Source organism: Tyto alba, unplaced genomic scaffold, assembly GCF_018691265.1.
Source record: "Tyto alba isolate M040663 unplaced genomic scaffold, T.alba_DEE_v4.0 Super-Scaffold_44, whole genome shotgun sequence".
NCBI classification, from domain to species: Eukaryota; Metazoa; Chordata; class Aves; order Strigiformes; family Tytonidae; genus Tyto; species Tyto alba.
Genome location: NW_024881320.1, coordinates 1,891,444 through 1,911,926, shown reverse-complemented (window position 1 = coordinate 1,911,926; position 20,483 = coordinate 1,891,444). Strand labels below are relative to the sequence as shown.

General features: G+C 50.8%; 2 protein-coding genes across 2 annotated transcripts; one reads left to right on the top strand and one right to left on the bottom strand.

Moving 5' to 3' along the window:
• Window positions 1-1,760: 1,760 nt before the first annotated feature.
• Window positions 1,761-6,459, bottom strand: MMAB (metabolism of cobalamin associated B). Its single transcript, XM_042805576.1, has 9 exons — window positions 6,367-6,459; window positions 6,216-6,286; window positions 6,045-6,138; window positions 5,646-5,703; window positions 4,672-4,744; window positions 4,205-4,302; window positions 3,816-3,880; window positions 2,718-2,777; window positions 1,761-2,326 (listed from the first exon to the last, which is right to left on the bottom strand). Exons 1-9 carry the CDS (start codon window positions 6,411-6,413, stop codon window positions 2,239-2,241), a joined length of 654 nt encoding a protein of 217 aa, XP_042661510.1. The 5' UTR covers window positions 6,414-6,459; the 3' UTR covers window positions 1,761-2,238.
• Window positions 6,460-6,589: 130 nt separating this feature from the next.
• MVK (mevalonate kinase) lies at window positions 6,590-20,097 on the top strand. Its single transcript, XM_032981669.2, has 10 exons — window positions 6,590-6,751; window positions 6,830-6,977; window positions 8,035-8,182; window positions 9,421-9,576; window positions 12,392-12,495; window positions 13,514-13,559; window positions 14,339-14,429; window positions 14,871-14,987; window positions 18,026-18,179; window positions 18,488-20,097. The coding sequence occupies exons 1-10, from the start codon at window positions 6,674-6,676 to the stop codon at window positions 18,637-18,639; spliced, it is 1,194 nt and encodes a 397-aa protein (XP_032837560.2). The 5' UTR covers window positions 6,590-6,673; the 3' UTR covers window positions 18,640-20,097.
• Window positions 20,098-20,483: the final 386 nt, after the last annotated feature.

Sequence of the window (20,483 nt, the reverse complement as noted above, 5' to 3'; positions counted from 1 at the left end):
GCTCCTAAAGTCGTGCCCTGGCCCGCTGGCTCTGCTTGACCAACACCACAGGGTCACCCCCAGCACCCGCCTCAGCCCTGCAGAAGCAATTCCCCAGGCAGCTTTGGGTAGAAAGGCAGAGAGGGGAGCTGGAAGCTGAGTGCACCCTAATAAATTTAATCATGTTAAAGTCGAGTAGCTAAATTTATTTCTCCTTGCAATCAAAACAACGCTAGCTTTGGTCCCAAAACAGGAGTGAGATTTCTTCCCCCCAGATGGAAAAAAAGAAAATACTATAAATCCATCCCCAAGCTGATTTATATAGCATTCATGAAGAATTTATATTGCAAAGAATTTTATTCAATTAAACTTGAAAAGCCTCTAGATTCCTGAGGTTCAATAGTGATCACTGAGACAGAGCTATCATAAAACTGGATGGCCTGTCTGGAGCAGGCATTGAGAAAATGTCTGATGTGACATTGCAGCTGACGGTACAGTCCAAATCAAGAGCATTTGTCATTGGGATGTGTTACAGGCTAAGGCTCGGAAAATTACCCTGTGAAAAATGTGCATTAACAATAGCCATGAAATATCATTTAAAAAAAAAAAAAAAAGGGTGAGTAATGAGACAGCGGTATCTATTAGCACTGGGCATTCTTCACTCTGACCCCACTCTGATTAAAAAGTTAACACAAAAGCCAGAGATTCTTTTGGGAAGGAAGTTTAAGGTTGTTTCTACTTCAATAATTGAACAGAGGGAGCTGCATGACTGACTGAGAAGCTACAAGTGGCGGCACCCTTAGTGCAGGACAAGCACCCTTGATGGGTGACCACCTCCCTGCCCGCAGGTTTCCGTGCCGCTACTCCATACGAGGAGGGGAAGAACTAAACCACCACATCTGATGCGTGTTCTTCCCAACTGTATTTCCAAGCTGTGCGTGCCTTGGACTTAACTGCAAAGCAGTAATTGCCTGTATTGCCTACACAAGGTGGGTAGCGAGGTGTTAACTCATCCAGCTGGCTGTCAGTTACACACTGGGTGTGGTTCGGGGCAGTTTTCAGTCCGTGGGGATGCTGGATGAGGACCTCTTCTCCCTTGAAGTTCTCCGATCTGCTGCGGTGATGTTTGCAGCCAGGTCTCCAAGCTCTGGGACAGGCTCCAGTCCGCTCTGCCGAGGGCTCCGCGTCAGTGACGCTCCCGAGGTCAAGGCACACGCTAACCCACGTGAGACACGAACCCCTTCAGCTCTCAGCCTCTCTCTTCCAACTCTGGCTGGCAGCTACAGCAGCACCTGGCCCCTGCTACTCATCACAACCCCTTTTATCTGCAAATTTAGTGACTTGAGTGGTCCCCAGTAGATTTTCAAACTGAACAGGGCTCTTCTCCTTCAGCTGGTACCTGCAGCCAGAGGGGGATGCTGTGACCAAACTCAGCAGGGCCCCCTTCAAAGTGGCAGCTCTGCGCAGTTAACCCCAGCTACCAAAACTGAGCTTTGAATCGTAGAATCCTCTTGCCCACTCATGACCTGCAGGATTTGGCCCTTCCTCCTCACACCCCTCTGTCCTGCTTGAGCCCCGCTCCTGGCAGAGGACGCCCTGGCTTGTCAGCACGGAGACATTCTTCACATGCATAAAGAGAGGCAGCCTGAGCCAAAGAATTTTGTGCATTCCTGTAAATCTACACAGCTCAGCTTCAGCCAGGGCTGATGGATTGAAAGCAACTTAAAAAAGAAAAGCACGCTGTGCTCAGTATTAAAGTATGACAGTTAAGGGCCCTTTGGTACAAGTAAATCACGTTTATTATTTCAAAGCTTGTGGACAGAGTTCCTGAATCTCCACACAGTTGCTGTTCTGTACGAGCATGATGACTTACAAAGAGAAGCTGATTGTTTTCTCTTCTTCATTCCTCAGAGCCCTGTCAAAGCCTTTCCACAGCACCTGCCACTGCCCAGGGAAATGAAGACATCTCTAGAAATCAGCTGCAGTTCTTTGAAGTCTCCTGCCTCAACTCCAACCCAGGGCAAACAGCACCTCTGATGCCATCACCGCAGTGTTCAACAAAGGGTATTTGGACAAGGCTCAGCGAACAGAACAGCTGTGTTCCTCATGGTATTTATGAACATGGTTCTAGTTAGTTAAGCTGGAAGTTCTTGGCAGCTCACGTTTCCAATCCAGGCTTGTTCTCTTTCCTTGATGAGGGAAAACAGTCTGCTGGGTTTAGTTTCCCATGATCAAGGAGACAAACATTACAGCTCCCAGTTATGGTTCGGGCTTGATATATACTTTCTCTTCCTTCCCTTCCTTCATTGCAGCGTAACGTGCCAAAACGAAGAGGTAGTCGCTCAGTCTGGAAACCAAAGGAGAAGCAGTGAGAGCACTTTCTCAGATCAGGTGTGTTTGTACCCGGCAGCGCGCAGCTACACAGCAAAGCGTGTCTGGTTACGGCATGAGGACCGCAGGCAAAGGAAGGCAAAGAGACCACACGAGAAGTGCGTTCCAAAATGGTGTTCAATAAAAAAGCTGACTGCTCCCTCAGCACGGCAGCAGTGTCTGCAAACATACAGGCCTTGCAAAAAGACTTTTTAACAAGCTGCTTGTTGAAACTTCAAAGATCTTATTCTAGAAGGGAAGCTTCTCGAGAGGTAAAACCCCGCAGTTTTATCCCAAGACTAAGGGAACAATACCAGGCACACGTCAGTAGTACAGAGTAAGGGTTTGGGATTTCATCTTTTTTTTACCTGTTTAAGTATTTGGCCACGTTTGGATCTGCTTCCCCTGCTTGTACCAAAGGAACCACGCTAGAAAAAGAAAAGGAAAATTTTAGTGTATTTAACTTTCTATTTCTGAATGCGCAAAGGACTGTGATTTGCTGGAGCACCAACCTTGACAACCCGACCTCACCCAAGTCCTCTTTCTAACCCCCCACAGTGTGAACACTGTTCACCTCCCCAAGAGGAATCTGTGACGGCTGAATGATGCAACTAATTTTTGTAACTGTTCTGGAGGACTGCAGCTCTACTCCAGAGGATGCTCCTGGGTGGGTATCATTGAACAATGGGAGCAGTTTGCAGAATCGTTATCCTTTACTGCAGGTAAACAGGGACCCTTCTTTTGTTGAGGGAACAGAGCTGTTCCTTGTCTCCTGACTGGGGTACAGTCCTCTTTCTAGCTTTCTTTTGACAAGAAACCACCGACTGTGATGATAGTTTTTGAAGATCACACTGCTCCAGTTTATCTTGTCAGAGTAGCAATCCTCGTAGCGGATCACATCCACAAAAACATCTTCCTGCACATTAGTGGCTTCAGTAAAGAACCCCCAGCAACTTGGAACTGCTGATGAGCAGGTTCAGGCTAACACAGTGATTTACATAATGAGCAAACAAGAGTTTTCTTCTGCGGACCTTATCAGGGGAGTTTCCATCTCCAGGAGAGAAGTGGGACATGGTAGGTGCGGGCAGCAACATTTTCAGCTGCTAAAAACCTCCCTGGATCTCACCCCTGCCAGCGCCCCGGCTGCCTTGTGTGCTAGCCTACAAAATACATTTAGCAAACCAGGTACGAGCTGAACACGTAGATGCATCTCAACATAAACCTGTCTGTTCTTTCTGAAGTTCTTAGCTCAGATGACCCAGTTCAGGGGAGGGAAGAGAGATTTGCTTTTTGCTGACTGCGCTCCTGGAATTTGACTAATACAAACATACAAAGCTTGACTCAAGCTCTAGCCAGGTGCAATACAGCCATGGTTGATTGCTCCGACCACAAGGATTTGCTACCATTATAGCATTCTGATCACCTTTTTCTCAATGTTCTGTTGTTACACTACAGCCAACACTCACCACCTTTCAGCTCTGCGGCAGACAGCTCGGGAAAAATGGAGAGCAGCACTGCTTTTACCTCCTGACTGAAACAACAATGAAACAGCACATCAACGTCTGCTAACAGCAGATACAGCCATCCACCTTATTGTGTAAGTGCAGCAAAGCTTATCACATCTCACGCACACGTGCAACTGAACCCTGTGTTATGGCCAGGCAAAGGGAAAGAGATATCTGAATGCAGTAGGATGTGGAAATTTAACTCAATCAGGTCCTCTCTGCTTTTCTTTTGGTATTTGGCCGTGCAAATAATGGCCTCACAACCTGTTTCCCCACGGCGAGTGGTAGAGCAGATTCACCCTAACCAAGTGAGCCTCCTCCAGTCAGTGAGCAGCATAAGCAGTACCTACGGGCAGGATGAAAGCTCTGAGAGGTGGAAGCTGCTCTGAGTAACTGTCAATCCACTGCTCCAGCTCCAGAACCGGCTTCTCGCTAAAAGATGTTCGCTCTAGGGAGGGAAGAGAAGAATCAGCTAAAAGAAATGCAGAAGTGATTCGGTCTACAGATAGAGCTCTACTTTCATATTTCTTGGATCAGCAAGTCCTAAGAAAGCATCCCCCCAAAACCAATCCTGCTGCCAGAGCAGGGCTGGCTCCCCATTCAGCAGCTGTGGCTGGGTGTGGGTGCCGGGGCAGCGACCTGGCATCGCTCGAGTCACACAAACCCAGCGCAGGACTTCGGTGAGCACCCAGACACACAGTGTGGAACAGCCCCAGGGCAGCTCTACTGCATACGGGAACGGCCTCCCCAGCCCCAGTCTAGAAGGACAGCTGGGATTCAAGAACCACTAATCCAGGGAAGGTAATGGGCAGCTTACTTAGGTGAGCCTCCCTGGCTGAGGAGAGAGGCGTCGCGATGTTGGAGCCCACATCCTGCAGCATACACTGGACCTAGATGTGGCAATCAGGACAAAAATAAGAAGCGCTTTCATTCACCAGCCTTTGATGCTCCTGTACAACTGCAGCAAGCTCTGGGAGGCGACAGCTGGTTGTGCTGATTAAAGAGGATCCTACCCTTGTTCATCATCCCCCAGTCTGCTGGCAGGGGGGATCAGATAAGTGCTCCCTAATTGCTTTATGAGAAGCCAGATTAGCACGTGTACTTGTTTTCACTGGCACATTAAACCACCCTGGCTGACTTTGCAGAAAGCAGCCTGGGGAGTGCTCACATAATCCCTTTGCTGGTAGGACACGGAACCAGTAACCTCTGGAAGAAAGGCAGCAACGAGCAGCTGCAGACAGCGCTGGCTCCATGTCACATCCACTTCCATCCATGTCACATCCACTTCCAAGAGGGGCATCTCTCCACAGCCCAGGACACTTGAGAAGCTTGGGGAATCTTTTTAAAACCTCTGCTTAGCTCCTTCTTGTGCACTGTGAAGCTAATTAGCAAAATTCACAGGCTGCCAGCGCAGGACCTGTCTCCCACCATCGTGCCCACGTGGTTACTTTGCCCCGATTTCAAATCTGAGGCTCTGTGACAACACGACTCATGTCCCTAACTGTGTACAGTAACAGGTTGTCAAACCACGACACAGGTCTGAATAAATCTAGAGATATGTTTGTCTGCCATAACTAATCAGTTGATCTACCAGCTTCCTCCTTCGTTAAAGAAATGTATCTCTTAGAGAGTAATCAAGGGTCAGAGTCTTAAGTAGCTATTTAGTACTGTATTTTTTAAATTCCTGTGTGTCAGTGGGAGCACTGTGTCTAAAATTAAAGAGTTTAAGAATGCGTTTCAGTAGCAGAGGTGAAGTGACTGCACTGGGTGAGGTTTGTTATTAATACTCACTTTGTGAAGCTGTTCAACAAACGTGTGGCCCTTTTCCCTGCTGAATTCGCCAGCAAGCCTAGGTTAAAAAAAATAAAAATAAAAAAAAACAGAGTTAGCTGGAAATTTAAAAATTACCATATGAAAACCACTGAATTTGGACAGTCCTGGCTGTTTGTCTGTGCAACACTCCGGAGAAATTTGGTCCGCAGCGTATCCCCTCCCCCCCGGCTAGGCGGCAGGGCTGGGAGAGCCGCTTTTAAGGGAGGGGGATGCCCAGGAGCCCCCCCCAGAAGGGGGCTGGGCCGGGGGCATCAGGCCTTTGTGCACGGGGAGGGCTCAGGGAGGGCCGGAGCTGCGTGGGCGGGCGGGCAGCTCCCCCCGAGAGCGCGGCCACCCTCGGCCCGGGCCCGGGGTTACCCGATGGCCGAGCTCAGTTCGTCCGTGGCTCCCAGGGCGTGGAAGATCCGGTCGCCCTTCGGCCTCCGCTCCCCGGTGAAGGTGCTGGAGAAGCCTGGGGAGGAGAGCGGGGGTCGGGCCGGGCTCTGCCCCTCACACACACCCCACACAACTCCCCTCCCCGGGCACTACCTGCATCCCCCGTCTTCGTGTAGATCCTCGGGGCCCGGTCGCTGCTGCAGCGGCGGCCGTCGCCGGCGGGGCTGCGGAGGCACAAAGGGCCGTGAGAAGCGGCGCCAGGCTTTGCCCTACCCCCCCTCCCCCGGCTCGCCCCCGCGCTCACCCGCCCGCCCCGCGCCGCAGCGCCGTCACCATCATCATCCTCATCATCCTCGCCCCCCCCGGCCACCGTAGCCGCCGCCCTGACCCTCCGCGGCCGCCGTCCCACCCGCCCGCCCGCGCGCGCTCACCCCACCCCCGCGCCACCGCCTTCCGATTGGCTTTCCCCACGCCCCGCCTCCCCGCCCTCCGCGGTTATTGGCTCTGGGGAGAGGGGGAGCGCGGCTCCCATTGGTGGGCGGGGCTGTCGCTCCGCGCGGTGGCGGTGGCGGCTGAGGCGGCTCCTGAGGGGTCGCATCCTGCGGCGGGCGATGTGGGAGCGGAGCCTGGTGCTATCCGCCCCGGGGAAGGTGATCCTCCACGGGGAGCACGCCGTGGTGCACGGCAAGGTAAGGAGTTCTGCCACCGCTCCCGGCGCTCCGGCCCGGCTCCCTTCTCCCCTCACACCGCTTCTCCCTCCTCCTCAGGTGGCCTTGGCCGTGGCGCTGGACCTGAGGACCTTCCTCCGCCTGAGGCCCAACGGCGAGGGCAGGGTGTGCGTCCGCCTGCCCGGCGTCGGCGTCGTGAGGAGCTGGGACCCCTCCCGCCTCCAGGCCCTGCGGAGGGGGTTCGCAGGCAAGGGCTGGCAGGAGGCAGCCGCTCCCCACCCACCTCCCAGCGTTGTTGTGGGGTTCTCGGTCTTGCCCAGTGCCTTCTGCCCTGTGTCAGCGCTGGGCCACCCCCGCCTTGGGGTTATTTCTTTCCCTCGCTGCTGGGCCTTGCTCTGACTGCCCTCAGTGTGTGTTTAACTAACGCGTCCTTGTGCACTCCTAGCTCAGGCACCCGCCCTCCCTCTCTGTGCCTCCTGTGACCTGCCTGATGCTCCGATATCTGAGTGGCCCTTGGAACGGCTGTCCCCTCCTGTTTCAGGTTCCCAGGGGCTTGTTCAAGGGCTGCTGTAGCTCAGGCAGTGTTGTAATACATACAGGAGCCAGCCAGGGACCACATCCAGGTGTGTTGCTGATGAGGGGGCCAAAAAGGGGTCTCTCTGAAGCTGAACTGAGGCCTCTTGGGGAAGATGGGGATCCAAGCACTGTTTTCCTGTCTCTTCCCCATGCCAACCCTCACTGGAATTCCTGCAGCATCTTGTACTGGCTGGAGTCAGACTGGTGGTTTTGACACATCCCTCTGGAGGACCTGACATTAACTCCTGTGAGCCTCGTGAGCACCCTTTGCTTAGCAGAAGGCAGAAAAAGTCTGCTGAGTCAGAGCAGTGGTAACCTCTCTCAGCGCTGCCCAAGTCTCTCACCCTTACGCCTCTTCCTGGCTGTTTGGAGTCCAGACCCCCGTGAAGTGAATCAGAATATCCACATTCTTAAATAAAGAGTGTGTGACTTGCCAAGTTCTACACAGTGATGGGTGGGCGTATGGGAAGTGTAGGCAAGGAGACAGTTGCTGTAATACAGTGTAAGTGGGGGGTGTGGAAACACTGGGTTTTCAGAGTGGCTGGTGGAGATTTTGCATTTATTTTCTCATGAGTCCTCAGGTAGAAAGTTTGTCAGTGGAATCTGAAATTGGCTCAGTCCATTTCTGCCTACTGTAACAGGAACTGTTGTTCTTGTGAATGCTACTTTAAAGTTTAATGGTTCCCTGGTTTCTAAGTGTTTAAATTCTCCCCTGCTTGCTTCCATAGCTGACTTTGATGAATCTAAGTCCCCCAGCGTAGAACAGCTGGATACACTGAAAGAGTTTGCTGGAATCACTGCCGGAGCCTCAGCTCCCGAGAGCCTTGCTACTCTTGCCTTTCTTTATATGTGCCTGGCTATTTCGGCTAAGTATGGGTAAGGCCATCTTCCTGCCCTGAAACAAACATCCTGTCTTGAGTGTTGTTCACCATTAATTGTTTTTACAAGGTCACAGGAGTAAAAATAAATCTTTGAGGCAAAATAAGAAATGACAAGGACTCTCACTCCCTTCATTTAGGTTCTGAGCACCTCGAGAGACACTCCTCAGAGCTGAGCTGTGTGGATGGGTGGGCTGGGAATCTTCTGTTCTCGTTTAGGCCTCTAGCTTTGAGGTGCTTAAGTCAGAGCAGTTCATCCCACCCTTCCGCACAGCCAGTAGAAGCAGAGACAGACATCCCTCCCTCCAGCAGACAGCTTATTGGATCCTGGCTTGGGTTAGGAAAAGCTGCTATAGAAACGCGCTGTGAATTCATTGTCTGAGCTAAGTCTGATCCCTCTTGTGGGCTGAATCTCCCTAAAAACATGAGAACTTGGGGTAACTGCAGCTCAGGTCTGTTCCAGTTTTTCAGCTTGACCAACACCACTGATAATATCAGTGTAAGTAACTGGGCAGGTGCTCAGGGTACTGTCTGATAGAGCACTGCTTGCTAGTTTAAACCAAGTCAGAACCTGACTTCTATATTCATAGCAAAGGAATAAAGGTTAAAGGATTATGATGTCTACCTGCATCGTATTTTGCTTTGCAGTCTCTGAGTTGCTTGGTGATAGCACTGGGGCTGTCATCAGCCTGCTCTGAAACCATCAGTTCATAGTTTTTGTCACTCACCAGCCCGTGAAAAGCTTCTGCATTTGATGTTGGGGTCTGTAACACAACCCAGACACGTTCAGTGGAGAAAAGGGGCACATGGGCACGGATATGTGCTTGTCGCTCCAGGGGGCTATAACTGCACAGTTATGGATTTGGGATGTTTACGCTTTATTAAGGAATACATTTAAAATTGTGTTTACAAAAATCTTTGAAGGGTCTCTTTATGGTGCTACTCAAGTATTTAGTTACCAAGTGCCCCTGCTAGCAGCTTGACAAGCTGTGCTAATCATAGATCCAATTCAGCAAGGCTTTGTTCTAGTACAATGGCTTAGCAAGGCTACTCAGCTGTGCTAACAGAGCACTCATGGAGCCCATGTGTCTCGGGTGCGTGTGCATGTGCTGATGTTGCCAGTTTTCAACCAGCTCTTCCTGTGATTGGCCCTAATTGGCATCTTTTGCCTTTGAAATGTTGTCTCAAGATGGAATTCAGGGTCATTGTGTTACATCCTGTGTGTTTGTGTTTCAGAGATGTTCCGAGTGTGGACATACTGGTGTGGTCTGAGCTGCCCACAGGAGCTGGGCTGGGTTCAAGTGCTGCTTACGCTGTCTGCTTGGCGGCAGCCCTGCTGACGGTGTGCGGAGCCATCTCGTGCCCTCTGAAGGAGGGAGAGTCCTCAGCCAGGTAATGCAGCATCGTGGTGGGGAAGCCTCCCTGCTTTGGATGCACGGCCCGGGGCATCTCTGCTCTCTGTGCCCCTGTCTTTCCTTTTACCCGCACAAATTCTGGCACTGGCACCTCTCTTGGTCTCTGGCTGACTCCTGGTCTGTGGCTGCCCTGTGTTCCCAGCAGCAGATGTGCCCCATCCCAAGGCTCTGACCTGTGAATCCCGTGTTTACAATTCACTTTTGATAAAAGCAACTGGGTGCAGAGACTTCATAAAACTTGCACCATTTCCCTTGTCTAGTGCAAAATATATGTGCTTTTTAAAAAAAAGGCAGCTTTATTTTGCCAGGCAAATAAAACACGCTTTAATGTGGTGAATTTTTTCTTAACCTCTATTTCCTCTCTATCCCTGAGCATCTTCCAGGTTTTGCTTCGAGTCCTCAAGGAGTCAAGGATCCTTTCTGTTTTTTCTGCGTTTTCACATGAATTTTTTTCTGCAGGTGGTACATTTCCTCCTGATCTGCTTGAGTTTCCCCTTTTATCAGCAGCTGGTGAAAGGAAGTTTCTTTCCTTCTGCCCTTGGGTTGCTTTCCTTTGGAGTTAAGTCTTGAAAAACTGGTCTGCTCTGCTGTGTGTCTGAGGAGGCTCTGTTTAAAGATGCATATCACAGCTGGAGTGGCAAAACCCTCTATTGTGCGCTCGATGCCAGGTGCAACCTTTTATGGTTGGCTTCTGTGGATTTTTTGTGGGACTGAAAGTGAGACAGCAAGAGGGGGGGTGACTGTGTTCTGCTTCAAAAACAGAGTTTGCAGCCTGACCCAGAAACACGTTCCTAGAGCCGAGCAATTTGTACGCTGTGCTCAGGCAAATCGCCCAAATAGTCACACGGCACGAGAAATTAAAGGCCCGTTCCAAACCAGACAGTGAGGATGTCTTCATTCCCTGCTTGCACTTCTTAGCTTCAGCTTGAATACAGCATAGTTTTGGTTTTTTTTTCTTCCAGCTGGCATGCAGAGGGGTAAGTGAGAGATGGGGGTGTCAGACTTCAGAAGGTTTTTGCTTAACGTCGCAAGAAAAGAACAGCGTGATATAATGACTCCTGTGTAGAGAAGAATCACAGCCTCTCAAAGAGGATTAAAAACAAGTGGTTTACAGCAAACTGCGCTTCTATTTTGAGTAGCGGTGATGTGAGCGGTTTTTCTGAATGCTTTACAGATTAAATATTGGCAAGTGAAATGAAAGGTGTGGAGAGATGGATAAAGACATTCAGCTGAGGCCCAGGGAAGTGGGGAGTTAAAGGAAGCAGCTTCCAGATAGCAGGTGGCTCTCAGAAATTCTGCCTTGCCTTAGCAGCAGTCAGTGACAGTTCTTGTTATTTAATGTAAGACCGTGTAATGCTTTTCTAAAAATCTGTGTTTGTGCCTCTGCTCCATCATGTAATGCCTGTTCTGGGCCCCATATTCTAAAAACCTGTCGAATGCATGTTCTCACTGCACCAAACCCCAGCTCTGAGCTCCCCAGAGCGTTGCTGGTGCTGGGATATCTGATGTGGCTGTGTGTTAGGCTGTTTGAACGGTGGCTTGGAACACGCGCTGTGTGTCTGGCCCGCAGAGCAGGCAGCGCTGCGTTGCAGGGAAGGGTCAGGGATGTGCATTTGTGTGCCTGTGCGAATCTTCAGTGTGTTACAGGAGGGTGTGGGAGGGCTGGCTGGCTCCCCGTGGGTGCTGAGCTTCCCTTGGGGTGCCAGGGTTTGAGAGAGTCCTTCGGCGTGGAGTGAGCGGGTGGGTTTGAAGTAGGCTGGTGAGTTCTGAAGGTGGTTGTGTGGGTGTGTGCCTTGCAGGCCCAGAGCAGTGGGATTTTTGAGAGGTGCTGGGGGAGACCTCACTGTGGGGGAATTGTGGTGAAGTTACAGCCGGCAGTTGCTTTGCAACTGGCAGCTCTGCATTTGCTTTTTGTATTGCTACAGCCCATTAATTAGTGTGTTCAGTCAGGGGCCTTGATCCTTGCTGAGTCTGACCCAGCACCAAACTCTTTGTGATAGCATTTAAACTCTCAAAGCACTTACCAATTTATGTGACTGCTTTTAAGACAACAGGAAGACCAGTTTTTTGTGGTTTTGGCGTAACACCTTCTGGATCTGCATTTGTTTCCCTTCTGTGCTCTAAGTGCCAGCACCTGGCTCAGCTTGAAGTGTTAAGAGTTAATCCCTAAAAATCAAAGTCTGCTGGAGATAGTAAATCAGTTCCAACTACACCTTTTGACCCAAGTTGTGAGGCTTCTGCAGCTGAGCAGCTGGCAATTAGAGGCTGAAGTTGCACATGTGAAATGCAACTTTTACTATTCTCACATCCTGCCTTCTGTGTCTATAAGTATGCTGTCCTGCCTGTTGGTGAGCAGGATCTCAGGCTGAGATGTGTGGTAACACGCAGTGTCAGGGAGGTGGGGATAGGTTTGGGCTTGCATTCAGTTAAATTTGATCTTTGCTAGGCCAGGGCTGGGATCTTCTCCCTGCATCTGCTCCCTCCCTCGCCACTGGCCTGCAGCAGGAGCACTGGGTTGCACCCCTCGTGCTGTCTCTGTCTGTGGAGCAGAGTCAGTTCCTCTTGCGGTGCTGGAGGTGTTTCTGTGTGCTGCCATGGAGAAAAGCACCAAGTGCCAGTGCCCGCTTGCCGCTGGAAGAGCGCAGTGCCCAGGGGGGATTCACAGCGGCAGGGCTGCCGGCAGCAACTGGGCACCTTGTACACTTCCCTGATACCTCCTGAAGCCTCTGGTGCTTCTCTCTCCACACTTCCTGGTTTCAGTTGTGTATTGGAGTAATTTTCTTGCCTTCCAGGTGGACAGAAGAAGAGCTGACTTTAATTAACAGCTGGGCCTTGCAAGGGGAGAGAGTGATCCACGGCAATCCCTCGGGTGTGGATAATGCTGTTGGTACCTGGGGTATGTGTGGTTTTGCTGATGCTGAATATGGGTGCTGAGGAGAGGCTGACATGTTTTCATTCTCAGCTGTGGAGTGTGCATCAGCTGTAGGGAAGGTGGTGAGCAGATGCCGCAAGTTGCATTTCTGCAAACGATAAGGCTTGGTTAGGGTTGCTGCAGGGACACTGGATGCCTGACTGTACTGATGTGCAGCAAAGGGGCCAGAAACTCCCAAATTCAGGTCCCTGTTTTCACCTGAGTAGAGGGACTCCTTTTCTGTTGTGGTTTGCCCCATCTGTGAGCTGGCACTGGAGCCAGCTGGGCTGTTGGGGACTTGCTGCATTAACACCAGAGCTCTCTGTCCCCCGGGCAAGTGCCATGGGGCAGCGACCCTGCTGCAGATAACTGATATTTAAACACTCTGGCGTGAACAAAGAATCCTAATCCTGTCCCAAGGATAAAGCAGTTGAAAGAGCAGTTGGACAGCTGTCATTTAGTTTCAATTAGCAGAGAGTTCCAAGTGTCTTGGAAGTGTCCTTGGAGGCTTTTAATAATCTTTCTAATGAGACCTAATCGCAATGCCTCTGTAAAAGTAGGAGTCAAGTGAGACATTCCTTTTGGACAATGAAATTTCCTGCTGAAGGATGGCTGCTGACATGAGTGCACACGTTCAGTCCAGTTTGAAAACCTGCCTGCTTGTCTCTGCCCCAGGGAATCACTGCTTAATTCTTGTTTTCAGTAAAGATTTAATGCTGGCCAAACTCTTTGCCTTTTAAAAAATACTTAATGTGATCCCAGCGTAGAAGAGACCAAAGGGAAAGGCATTGGGTTAACTACATCCGGCCAGACCCTCTCATTAAGTCAGCAGGGTTAGGCAGATTCATGCTTTCTGAGAACATGGTTCATTTAGCTGGTGTTTCTTGCAATTACTGTCATATGCTCTGGGTGAGGTTCTAAAGATGAAAGACCTTCTGTCTCTTACGACACTGTTATCTCTCAGCTCGCTGTGTACTGAGACAATGCATGTATTTTACTTTAGGTGGAGCCCTGAGATACCAATCAGGAAAAATCACACCATTAAAGAGGTAATACTCGAGTTTAAAAATAACACTTACGTACGGTGGGTGGAATATGTCAAAGAGGCATTGGGTGGATCTTGGAGGGTATGAGATTGATGGGAGATTTCTAACAGCCTGGTGGAAGGGCTTTGTAGCCAGATTTTGCTGTGGGCGTGGGTAGCTTGAGTGTTGGTTTGGGGTGGACAGGAACAATGAAATGTTTGGTCATTATCTGACGTTAGATGAACACAGCACAAAGGATCAATATTAATTTCATGGCATTATGGGCAGCAGGGACAGATCTGCTCCTGGCAGCAGATGACATTGTGGGGAGGGGGAACTTTTCCTTACCTGGTGGTAGGACTGTGAAAACCAAGCTGCAGAGACAAATCCAGGTCTTGACTGTTCCCTATGCCTCCTGCCAATGAAGTATAATCTGACTCCATTAAAATCTTTCACAGTGCATGAAATTGCTCTATTAGCAGTTAATGGCTACTGCTGGCTAGTTTCATAGATAGTATTTCAAAGGAAAAATTTTGCTTGAAAAACAAGGATTTCAGTAAATACATTACAGTCCTATTTATAGCACTAGTATAGTTGTTCCTTGTGTCTAAGAGGAACAAGCCTGAACCCAGCCAGCACTTAAGCACCTGCTTAACTTTTTTAAAACTAATGGGACTCCTTATCTTGGGTGTCTTGCTCAAATAGGCCTTTTGAGGCAGAACAGACTGTAGCTGTCTGGGCCTTGGGAGCTGCTAGGGGACTCTGAAGGAAGGAGGCAAAGAGATGTCTCATGTTGTTTCCAGGGTGCCGGTGCTGAGGATCTTACTGACCAACACAAAAGTCCCTCGAAGCACCAAGGTCCTGGTGGCTGGTGTCAAGGAAAAGATCCTGAAGGTGCAGTGGTTGTGGGGGTGGAGATGAGTGCTGGTGCAGGGTGGGGAAATAACCCTCATGAGCTCAGATCTCATGTAGGACTGCAGGGCTTATGGGGATCTCTTGGGAGTCACTGTGTTCCTATCTGCTGCTAGCCAAGGCCCAGCTGCCCTGGGAATGGGGGTTCAGCTCACCTCCTCCCTTTCTCCAGCATTAACAGGGCTTGCCGCAAAGATCATGAGTACAGTTCATTGCTCTGGCCTGTTTCCTTCTCTTCCTCTGTTTTCTGCAGGTGGGAGCAACTTACCATTGCCCTGCTCTGCAGTGGACTTTTCTGTGAATGAGTAGCCCCAAATGGGGTGAGGGACTGCCCAGTTTACAGAGACTGGGTCTGGCTTCATCACTGTGGTATTGGAATTCTAGTGGGCTGTCTTCTCACATCTTGCCTTCCCCCTTTCTCAGTTCCCTGCTATAATGAACCCGGTGCTGGACTCCATCGATGCAATTTCTCAGCAGTGCCAAAGTGTTCTGGAAGCGATGCCTGCAAATCCATCACCAGAGTATTACCCTGTGCTGGAGGTAAGGGGCTTGTTTGCCAGTATTTTTAGACACTGTTACTGTTGAACATCAAAATGTCATTTAAAGAGCATTAGGCCTAAGAAAAAATTTGATAGCAGGAAATGTTCAGTTCCGATTAAAACCGTGGTGTGTGCGCGCTGCTTTTAATGCCATTCCTGGAGCCAAGGGACAGAAAATTCTGCTGGTGTCTCTGCACAGCAGTGCACAGGGAGGGAGGGAGGGGGCCTGGTGCTTTGTGGACCTGTAGCTCTGGAGGCTTTGTTTCCCTTTGCTAAAAAACGTGGAGTGAGTTCAGGCCGAGATGCTGCCTCCCTGCGCCGCCGGCCAGCCGTGCTCGTTCTGGCAGTCGCTGCTTGTGAAGCAACTGCTTTGTCATTGCCAAGGCTGGAATGAAGAGCGGAGAGCCCAGCAGCCACTGGTCTGTGATGGACTGGTTATGAGCCAGCTCCCATTGCTCTGCGCTCATCCTGGCTCCAGAGAATAACAGAGTTGTGCCCAAAGCTGACCTGACATTGATGCATGAGGTGCATGCAAAGATCTGTGTTTGTCTTGGCTTTGTCCAGAACAGGAGAGGCTGCCGTGGTGGGGGGAAACACGCTTCCAAGTGGAAGAAGTTTTTTTTTGCTGAGAGCATGGTAATACCGATGCATACAACTGTGGGGTAAGGGTGTGTGGCAGCGTCCCAGCTGAGTCAAACCTGGCCTGGCCCTGAGTGCCAAGTGACTTGGGTGGTCAAGAAGCATTTGGTACCAGCAGTGCCATTCCTTGTTTGCATCTGAATCCCTCCCCTCAGCTCTCCCATGAGGACCTCTGCTTGTCCTTGCTCTTGCTGGCAGGTTGTCCCTTCAACCATGAGCATGCTCTGGGGTGGGACAGAGCTGCTGCCCCAGCTCGACCTGTGACATCAGTGTAGGGCTGCTCCATTAGCAGATGGTTTGTACAGCCTTCTCTTTTGCTTCAGGCTGTGGTGCACCTCACTGCCCATGGGTGAGCTGCTGCTGGGACTGCAGCAAGCACATGAGGGTCTGCCATGAGATTCATAGCAAAGTCCTCCTGCTCCCTTTGCACCAAGAAGGTGGTAGGTTTCTGCACCCATCAGGGTGGGCTGACCCTAATGAGGGCTGAGCTGGCATCGGTGGGGGGAGATCTGGAGTGTTTGCAGCACAACTTCAGACAGCTCCTCTCCATTTCAATGCATTATTGCTCAGACTGTTGGCAGTACTGGGAGGCGGGGAAGAGGAGGGCTGATCTGAGGTGTGCTTTGAGATCCTGCCATGAAAGATGCCAAAGTAGCACTGCAGTGAGTGGGTTTCTGTCTTGAATCTGTTGTTTTTTCTTGTGCTTGAATTGCCCACAGAGGCACAGTTGATTATACATAGTGTGTGTGTATATATATATATATTTGGCTGTTGCTGAAATGTGCAATTCTGGACAGCATTGTACTCGAACCATCGAACTAGTCTACTGTGTCATAAGCTGTCATCTGATTCCTGGCAGATTTTGGATTGGGAGTTGACAGGTGTCTTGGATCATCATCGCCAGTGCTGTGCCCTCACTCAGGCATATAAAGAGGCCTCTAGATGGACGTCTGTCCAACCCAGAACAGAACTTCTGATATATGTGCTCTGCATGCGACTGGCTAGTTCATCTCCTCGTGTTTGTTTAAATGCGATACAGAAATGCTCTGAAGGAGGGGAGGGATTATTTCTGCATTGTCCCCTCCGGTGTGGTGTTAGCAGGAGACCCGTGTAGAGCTGAAGGAGGGTGACATGACTGACGCCTGCCACGCTCCTGCGTCCCTCCCAGCTCACCAGGGAAGCTCTTGGTGGCACTGAATGGAGGAGGGAGCACGAGGCTCCTGTCAGGGAACCTCTCTGGGACTGGTCCCATCTCGGCTGGCTCCCTGCTTGTGACACCCTCTGGGACAGCAAGGGGAACAGCCACCACACACCGGGGAGATGCTTGAGCGGTGTCAGACCAGCATTGTTGAGGAGGAGCTTCCTCCACTGATGGTGCTGATGAGCTGGGAGGGCGCTGCCCTGCTTGGAGGCTTGGTACCCATTCCTGGCCCTGAGTGTGGGCCAGGCCCTTCCCTCTGCTCCTTAATTCCTCACCTCTAGTACTGGGAGGGGAGACGCTGTAACAACCACCTCTGTGTGGTGGTGTCCATCCCTTGAGCCATCTGGATTTTTTTACTGCTGTGACAGCTTTCTCCAGGAGCAGCAGGGCTTGTGGCTGTCTGCGACAGCGTGGCAGAGATGCACTTGCAGCTCTCGGCCTTGCTTGGAGAGTGGCTTATGCTGCTCTCCCCCAAAGGGAGGACCCTCTCAACCCCCACTCGAGCTGGGTGCCAGATTCCTAGCGTGGTGCTGGTGAGAGGCCCCTTGGCTTGCAGCCCAGGCCCTGCCCATGAGGAGAGAGAAATGCTGTACAATGCAAACAGGGGGAGCGAACTTCACGTCACCTCTACAGCAATTCTGTTTCGGACTTGGCTGTGTCAGAAATCCCCTGGATTTAGTTGTGCTGGATGGATTGCAGAGCAAGGCCGGGTGGCAGCCAGGAATGAGATATGCTGGCTTAGTGCCCTTCCCACGGCTAGCGAGGGGGCTTGCACAGCCGCCTGCTCAATACTTGTGTGACAGGGGAGAGGTGAAGCAGTTGGGAGGCATTGGGGAGCTCCGATTTAGCACCTGAAATAAATACCTGCTGGCAGCTTGCGGTGCTCAGGATTTTCTCGGGAGGTCCAGGTGCTGTTGTACCACTGTCACTGTGGTGGGCGGCAGCAGCACAAGTCATGAGGGAGACAGGGACAGATGAGCGGCTCAGGGCTCAGACTCTGGCCTTAACCTTGCTGCCCAGTGCTGCTGGGCCCTGAGACATGCTGGTGGCTGAGCTCCCTGCAGAAAGGAGACGGCCATGTGGGAGGGTGGCTGGGAAGGCAGGGCAGCTCCCCTGCACCTCACTGGGGAGGGAGCCACAGCTGTGAAGAGCCTGTGTCGCGGTGCATGCTCATCTCATGGACGTGCCATTGCTTTTAGGAGCTCTTTGATATAAACCAACACCACTTGAACGTGATCGGAGTCGGCCATCCCTCCCTGGACAGGCTGTGCCGGGTGACGGCGTCCCACGGCCTGCATAGCAAGCTGACGGGGGCTGGCGGGGGCGGCTGTGGCATCACCCTGCTGAGACCAGGTCAGTAACCCTCTGCTCGCCCTGGGCATCCTTCCCCGGTCCCGCAGAGGGGTGCCAGCCCTCCTATGGCTGTGGTGGGATGCGAAGCCACGTCCCGAGTGTGGGATGGCGTCTAGGAGAGCCGCCTGACAGTGTCTCTAGCTGTGGTTTGTCCAGGGGCGGATTCAGTGCGTTCATTTATGCGTGTCAGCTCTTGGGGGCCTTGGCCCCGTTCCAGGGGGCATGCGTTTCAACGTGCAGTGGCTCGTTTCAGTCCCCCTGCGGTGGCCTAGCTGACTAACTGGCTGCTCTCGCCTTCCTCTTGGCAGACACCTCCCCGCTGGCTGTGGAAGCAGCCAAGCGAGACTTATGTGCCTGTGGATTTGAATGCTGGGAGACCAATATCGGGGCCCCCGGCGTGACGCTGCACTCCTCCTCGTCTTTAAACGCCGAAGTGCTGCACGCGCTCTCCGAGAGTTAAGCTGCTGCCACTGGCAAGACGGAGCTCTTGGCACCACGTCCTCAGAGCGATAGCTCTGTGGGCCCCGATGCCCAGGAGCTGCTCTCCTGGGTGGCTGAGGGCCTCTAGATGTGGGTGCGGAGCCAGTTTTGGGCTGGTGTCTCTGGGAGTGGGGGCTACAATGAGGACCCGGGAGCAACTGCTCGCACTTGAGCGAGGTGCGCGTTTGACCCAGGCTCTCAAAATCCTGTTTTGAATTTACTTACTCAACCGCTGTGCTAATCCCAAGGGGTAGGAGGAGAGTGTCTTGGCTGGATTCCAGCATGGGTAACGATACTTTGCTTGGTTCTGCTGCTTCAGATGCATGTGGTGTCTCTTCCCTTCTTCCCCGGTGTCCTGCGAGGGCGGGCAGCTGAGGCTGGCAAGGTGGATGTGCAGAGCGCTTTGACATTTTCAGGTGAAAAGCATCTTGGCAGCTCAGGGCTTGACACTCAGGTCTCCATTTCTCCTAGACTGCAGTTCACAGTGGAGAGGAAACCTTTAAATACAGCTCTTGCCTGCTACTAATTAAGAGTTGGATAGTTAAAATGAAAGATACAGCACAATTCTAGTGAAGCCATCAGTTTTCACTCTTTCCCATAATCTCTGCCTGGGCTGATAAGCAGGATCCTGTAGCCAGACTCTGGTTTTTGTTCACATGCTTGAGTTCTGGTTCAGACAGGAACTGTCACCTGCAAGGAGGGTGGCTAAAGGCAAGGGCAGTCTTAAAATTTCTACTTGCAATCGCTGTTCTGAGATATCTCACCCTTCACTCTTAAACGAGCATGCCCTTGACCCTGCGTGTTGTTGGGTATGTAAAACATGCCACTGCCGGGGGGGGGAGGAGAAGGGGGCAAAGGGCGGTCAGTGATGGAGCAAACACAAATTCAGTTTAGTTTGAAGTAATTGTTGTTAAGTAGGGGGGAAAAAAAAAAAAAAAAACAAGCCACAAGGCAAAACCACCTCCTCAAAAGCTGAACATAACTTGCAGTTGGCAGACTAGAAAACCTAAATGCATTTAAACTTATTACGCAAATGTAAATGCAGTTTTTACTTCTGAAATTTTAATGAGTTGTACCATGGAACTAAAGGGAATTGTCAGGTAAGTGTCTGAAACCAGAGTATCTTGAAGTAATAAGCTGACTCTTAGTGGCTGTGGTCTCTTCTCTACCTGCCAAAGAGATTTTATTGTCGTTCTGTTTGTCTGGGGATTTTTAAGTGTAGCTCTGTTCAAGAATTGCTTCATTCAAAACTGAGTAATAAATTGGCAGAGGTGAGGGAGCCTGCCTTCCTCTTCCAGTGCAGGAATAAAAATCCAAGTGTGAGAAGTTGAGATGTACTAGCTCTAAAATCCTGACATCATGATGACCAGCTTTAGTTCACTGATCAGATGTAAAACTGTCTCTGCTTTTAATAAATTGATGTTTTTTTATGTACAAAGTGTTCTTTGATAATTATGCTGCCTACAAAAGGAAAAAAATACCTTACACCGCTTCAGTAAAAACAGGTTTCAGATGCTGGGTTTCTACATGTCTAATTACAATTCCAATTTGCATCCAAGAGCGACTTTACACTAATCACAAGTCAGAAAGCCTGATAAATAATTCACCATTTTCTAATACAGTGTAATCAATGTGAGTATCTGGAAGCACGTTGACTCTATAACGGCTTAAATGTGTCTGTAGTTTCTCCTGGTTAGCACAAAGAAATGCCAAATTCAGGGCAAAGAAACTTTGCTTCAAAACAACATGTCTGGGGCTGATCCTCATTAGCTGCTTTCCTTGGAAGGCGGCTGCATCATCACACTACGGCTGCTGGAGGAGTAT

Excerpts from the sequence above, each read along its gene's own strand:
- MMAB (XM_042805576.1), bottom strand. The coding sequence starts at position 6,413 with ATGATGAGGATGATGATGGTGACGGCGCTGCGGCGCGGGGCGGGCGG. Across the intron at positions 5,704-6,044 it reads GAACTGAGCTCGGCCATCGG|GCTTGCTGGCGAATTCAGCA; the intron begins GTAACCCCGGGC and ends TTTTTAACCTAG. Across the intron at positions 2,778-3,815 it reads TGCCGCAGAGCTGAAAGGTG|CGTGGTTCCTTTGGTACAAG; the intron begins GTGAGTGTTGGC and ends TTCTTTTTCTAG.
- MVK (XM_032981669.2), top strand. The coding sequence starts at position 6,674 with ATGTGGGAGCGGAGCCTGGTGCTATCCGCCCCGGGGAAGGTGATCCTC. Across the intron at positions 8,183-9,420 it reads GCTATTTCGGCTAAGTATGG|AGATGTTCCGAGTGTGGACA; the intron begins GTAAGGCCATCT and ends TTTGTGTTTCAG. Across the intron at positions 12,496-13,513 it reads TAATGCTGTTGGTACCTGGG|GTGGAGCCCTGAGATACCAA; the intron begins GTATGTGTGGTT and ends ATTTTACTTTAG.